Consider the following 5656-nt stretch of genomic DNA (forward strand, 5'->3'; position numbering starts at 1 on the left):
ATGTAAGAATGCTTAATTTTTAATTTTGGCATGTTTACAGCAATGTTTAGTAGTTTAATTCAGCGGGTTTGAGTGGATGAACACTTTTCTTAAATTGTGCAAATGTGGATGAGATTTTATAGAAACAAATATCTCCTCTATTTTTAACCAATGTATCTAATAGTTACACACTGGTTACAATGTCTGAGTCTTTAAATGACAGTAAAGATTTAGAGTTAAAATTTTGTTTTCAAATGTATTTATTCCTTCATATCTATTCAGTCAAATCCAATGAAACGTGTACCTGCTGGGTAATTAATGAGGGAAAAAACCATTACTTAACAGAAACTAAAAGAGCTGTCAGCTGGAATTTAGTTGGGAATTTTTTTCTTCCTCTAATGACTTCAGTTCCCTGGAAGTGACTCAGATGTCACTGAAACATGAGGATGTGTGTGACAAACTCTTTCTCTTTCATTACAAACTATCTCCTTTAACTGAAATACAAATATCTGTTTCATGATAAGAGACTGATCAATGTTCTGAGATAGTAATGCTATTAATGGTTATTAGTTACTTAGATTTTTTAAAATGAATGTTGTGTGCTGTTAATGGCTAAGAGTTAGTATTTAGAAACTAAAGATTCTTCTACAAAGTACTTTTACATGAACAATATTCTTTTGGCTCTTGTAATTGTGTTATGAATTTTATGGAAATTTTATAAACAAAGCCCAAATGACCCAGTTTAGATGGATCTTGAACCTGCTCTTAAAAAGAACAACACGTTCTGCGGACCTCAGGTTCTGTGGCAGACCGTCCCACAAACAGGGAGATAATACTGGAAAGACGCCTCATCATAAGTTGGTGTTCTGACTCTTTCAACTGTTTATAATCTGGGACCAGAAGGCCTCGAGGTTCTCAAGGGTTCGTAAGGTAATGGCAGCTCTGCAAGATAAGATGGCCCAAAATCACTGAGACATTTAAAAATCACAAAGAATCTTAAATCAATCCTGATGCGAACTGGGAGCCAATGCAATGATTTTAAAACAGGTGCAATGTGAGTCTGCATGATTGTATCCCAGATTGTTTTCTGATTTTACACCTGATTCTCGGTCACAAGAAGTCTTTATCAGTGTGCAGTAGTCAGTTGGGCGACAGAGTCGTCACAAAAACCTGTTAGTGTGAGACGGGATGAACGCCAGAGTCTTCCAATGTAAGAGTGGAGCAGACCCAAACTGACCCTCAGGCTGGGTCCTGGTGTTACTGACATGTAAAGAAATTGAAGTAACAAATGATAATCAACTTATTCTAGATAGAAACAAAGGACTAATTTTAGTTTTTAGGTTAATTCTCATTATTAAGTGTGTGCGCGTGAAAAGTTTAAACTTTCCCTTTTACTGATGTAGAGTAGAAATAGGACGGGGCTTACAGAGATATGAACTATAAAAATCCTGCAGCAACTTCCTCCTACTGGCATTTCTTCTGCTTTCCTTACAGCAACAAGCCAGACCAGTTCAAGAAATGGAAGACTCATTCATCATAGCTATAGACTTTGGAACTTCATACAGCGGGTATGTCTTCAATATCACACCCAGTCATGAAGAGCCAGATCCCCAATTAAAGATGTGGGGAAAAGAAGTTGGACTCCAGACTCCAAAGACTCCAACCTGCATCTTGTTTGATGAATCTGAAGAATTTGTGGCTTTTGGTTACGAAGCCATAGAATCATACAACAACATAGGAGGTGAAGATGCAAAGAGACACTATTTCTTTCAAAATTTTAAGATGGCTCTCTATGGCAAAGTAAGTAAAATTCTTCACTATAAAATGAGATGTTGAAGTAATGTCTTTATTTCATACATTGTTTTCAACAGGTGCTTCATTTTATTCAGACATTTACACAATAGGGGTGCAGGTTTTAATGTTTTTAATCTTTTTCAAAATCTCTTTTTCTCACTGTTTATTCTGTCACATGCTGTTTGCATTTTAATTATGTAAAGCACTTTGAAATTCCTTGCTGCTGAAATGTGCTATACAAATAAAATTTGATTGACTGATTGAATAATAGTTATTAAAAGGTTTTAGTTGCACTTCTGTCATTGCTCTTTGGCCCAACATGTGAAATTGATTTGAACTGAGGACATGTATTAAAAAAAGAAAAAAAATATTTCAGTAACTTCATAGAGATCTGTTCACCCGGTTATTCTCCAGGTTTGAGACATTTTTACATTTTTGTTTAAATTACCCTGTATCTGTTAACTCTGTGTTCATTTCTAGGAGGAACTTAGAAGGGATATGAAGATCCAAGCAGCCAATGGGAAGGAGATGGCGGCCCTGAAGGTTTTTACAGAGGCTTTGAGGTTTCTGAAGGAAGATGCTCTGAAAACCATTAACTCCAATACAGCAGGAATGGTGTTCCTGGCCTCTGACTTCACCTGGGTCCTGACTGTTCCTGCCATCTGGGATCAGCCAGCAAAACAGTTCATGAGAGAAGCTGCAACTCTGGTGACAGCAGGTTTTTAGAACTACAATTTCCTCACAAACATTCATTATATTAGAATATTTTCTTTCCTGCTTCAGGCAGGTATTGTGGAAGAAGGATCTGAGGAAAGACTTGTGATCGCACTGGAACCAGAAGCTGCTTCAATCTGGTGTAAGAAGCTTCCAGCTGAGGGTTTCATCTCAGAGAAACACAACGGCACTCCTCTGGATCAGTGTCAAGGATCTCAGTACATTGTTGTTGACTGTGGAGGTACTTTGTATAATTCTGATCCAGTTTGTCATGATGTAGAACAAACTTAAGAAAATAATAAATTCATCATCATACACTTCAGAATGTATGACCTGATAAATCAAGGTGTGAACATTGTCTATCATTCTTTCTTTTTCAGGAGGAACCATTGACATCACTGTTCATGAGGTCCTGGAAAGAGGAGTCCTAAAGGAGCTGCACAAAGCCTCTGGAAACAATCTGGGAGGACAAACTGTGGACAGAAAGTTCAAAGAGTTTCTCAGAGAGATATTCTCTGACGGAGTCTGGGATGAATATGAGGAAAATTATCCCAGTGAGGTTCAGAAGTTGTTGTATGATTTTACTCTTCTCAAACAGTCAGGTGAAGATGTTCAGTTCACCTGTTCATTTAATCTGGGAACACTGGCTCAGAAAAAGAAAACCTTAGAAAAGTTCTTTGAGTCAGTGGAAGGTGCGTCCTGGAACAATGGATCCATAAAAATTTCCAAAGAAAAAATGAGATATTTCTTTGAGGAGAGTCTGCAGGCCATCACCAAGAATCTTGGGGAAATCCTTAAAAGAAAATACAGTATCGAGTACATATTGTTAGTTGGGGGTTTAGCTAACAGCCAGATTCTGCATCAGTACATTATCGATCAGTTTGGTGATACCTGTACGATTCTGTGTCCTTTCAGAGCTCAGGAAGCCATCATGAGAGGAGCTGTTGAGTTTGGAAGAAACCCATCCTGGGTCGCATCTCGAAAAAGCCCCTACACATATGGGGTGGCCCTCTGTGAGCCCTTTGATGAGCTCAAACATAAACCAGAAAAGAAATTCATGGTTGGTGAGGAGGAGTGGTGCTGTGATAGATTTGTGAAATTGGTGCAGGCAGGTGAAGACGTCCGGTGGGATGAGATTAGAGAACACATCCATCGTCCATTAGAGAAGTATCAGACATGGATGACGATGAGATTTTATCGCACAGAAAGGATCTTTCCTAAGTATGTTGATGACTTGGGAGTTGAGGAAGTTGGTTCATTTCATGTCCCAATGCCTGACATTAGTGGAGGTAGAGAGCGCCAGGTGAGGTTAGAAATCAGGTTCGGCTCCACGGAGATAACGGCTACAGCCATAGACGTGACTTCTGGTTCAAAGGGGTCAATCAAGTTTGACTTTATTAAGACAAATGATCCAAAGACAGATAATCCAAGGAGTGTTGAGCCTTCTTTATATTACACTACAGATGGAAAAACACTACCAGAATGAGATTAATATAGAACAATAAGAGTAATCACCTCTTGTGATAAAACTGTGCTACTGTTACTTATTGTCATTATTTTCTTAGTAAGAGGTTTTGTATGAAATGTTTTTATATCTACTTTTGTTTGAGGACTTTTAAAGTCGTTTTCTGTTATCTGTAAATTATCTGTAAATGAAGAAACTCTGCAGACTTTCCTAAGACTTATCAAAAATCAACGTTAATTACATTGATAATTCTTGAATTGTGTTTCAGGTGATAAGTGTGTTAATATTGTATAAAGCAGCAGTTCTACTGATTAATGTTAAATTTTACCTTTTAAAATGAATTAAGTCTTTTGCAGAACATCAAGTTTGTGCTTTTTGTTTTCTTGTACCTCAGCTACATTGCAGCGCATCACATAGAGATGCTAAAGCTACAAACCAGCAGATGAAAACACAAATTAAATTAATAGATATTTGATGTGTATAATTTTGGTGATGGCGTTCATCAAAATGTAACTTTCAATTTCTGACTGCATTGTGTTCTTTTCATAACCATATTTTTGGGTTTTTATGATGTAAATCACTTTGAACTGCCTTGCTTCTGACTTGTGCAATAAATAAATGATTGATTGATTGATTGATTGATTGATTGATTGATTGATTGATTGATTCCCTTAACAGCCACTTAGTGAAATTAATGTTAATAAATGAAATCTCAAACAACCACATTTCTTTAGCTTAAATATCTTTTTTTATAATATTGATCTAAATGGGTTTCATCATTTTATTTATTTTTCAATTTATGTTTATTTATGTGTAAACCAATGCCAGGGGGCAAATCTTTCTTATGTCTCCAATGATTATAAAATGTCTTTGATCATCAAAGGATGAAAATTGTCATATATTCTAAATCAATGATACAAACATATTTTTGTTATTTTTTGGAAAGCAATGGAAACCTGCACTTCAATGGACGGCTTCAGTTTAACGCTGGTCCATTTGAACGCTGGTCCATTCAGTTAATCAAGATAAATGTTACATTTTGGTTGAAAACATCCTGATTAGAAAAGCAGTTTACCATTTAAAGTAAATGTTCTTAGTTGAACTTTATCATATGCTTTTAGAAGATAATCTACAATAATCTTCAAGGAACACATTTGTACAGCTCTACTTATGCAAATTTACTAAGTAAATTTACACTTATGTACATTTATGAGGGTATCCGCTCCCCTTATTAAACATGAGCAAAAGCATTTGTGAAATTAATGTATCTGTTATCACAGTAATATAATTTTTATCTTCTAAGCTTAAATATGATTTTATGACTACATCCTTGATGTGAAAAAATAAACTTTCTGATTTGCCCCTCTGCGGATACAGAACAGCTGGAAATGCTAGCCATCAGTTGTAGCTGATAGTGGTAGAGGAAAGGTACCAGAGAACAAAAGATGTGAAGGGGGCGATAATGAGCAACACGAAGCCACAGTCTGCAACCAGTGACTCAACCAATCACTACTGGAGGTGTGAGGTACAGGAAGCCCACCATGTCTCAAAACATTGTCCTCATTTTATGTTAAGTAAAATGTTACCAGCAAAAATATTTCCAATAGCACAGTATGACAAAAACAGAAAATATTATTTGGTATATTTCCTTCATACAATTGTATGAAATGTAAATCACAGGGCAACAACCATGCAAATATGAGC

General features: G+C 36.3%; 1 protein-coding gene across 1 annotated transcript in view; it reads left to right on the plus strand.

Moving 5' to 3' along the window:
• Positions 1 to 1485: 1485 nt before the first annotated feature.
• LOC103130821 (heat shock 70 kDa protein 12A-like) overlaps positions 1486 to 5656 on the plus strand; it is a 19242-nt gene continuing 15071 nt past the window's right edge. The window contains exons 1-4 of the mRNA XM_007542327.2: positions 1486 to 1779; positions 2257 to 2481; positions 2557 to 2728; positions 2868 to 3854. Of these exons, the coding sequence (XP_007542389.2) occupies positions 1498 to 1779; positions 2257 to 2481; positions 2557 to 2728; positions 2868 to 3854 (1666 nt within the window). The 5' untranslated portion in view covers positions 1486 to 1497. The remainder of the gene's footprint in view (positions 1780 to 2256; positions 2482 to 2556; positions 2729 to 2867; positions 3855 to 5656) is intronic.

This window comes from Poecilia formosa, unplaced genomic scaffold (assembly GCF_000485575.1).
Source record: "Poecilia formosa unplaced genomic scaffold, Poecilia_formosa-5.1.2 Scaffold680, whole genome shotgun sequence".
In the NCBI taxonomy this organism is placed as follows: Eukaryota; Metazoa; Chordata; class Actinopteri; order Cyprinodontiformes; family Poeciliidae; genus Poecilia; species Poecilia formosa.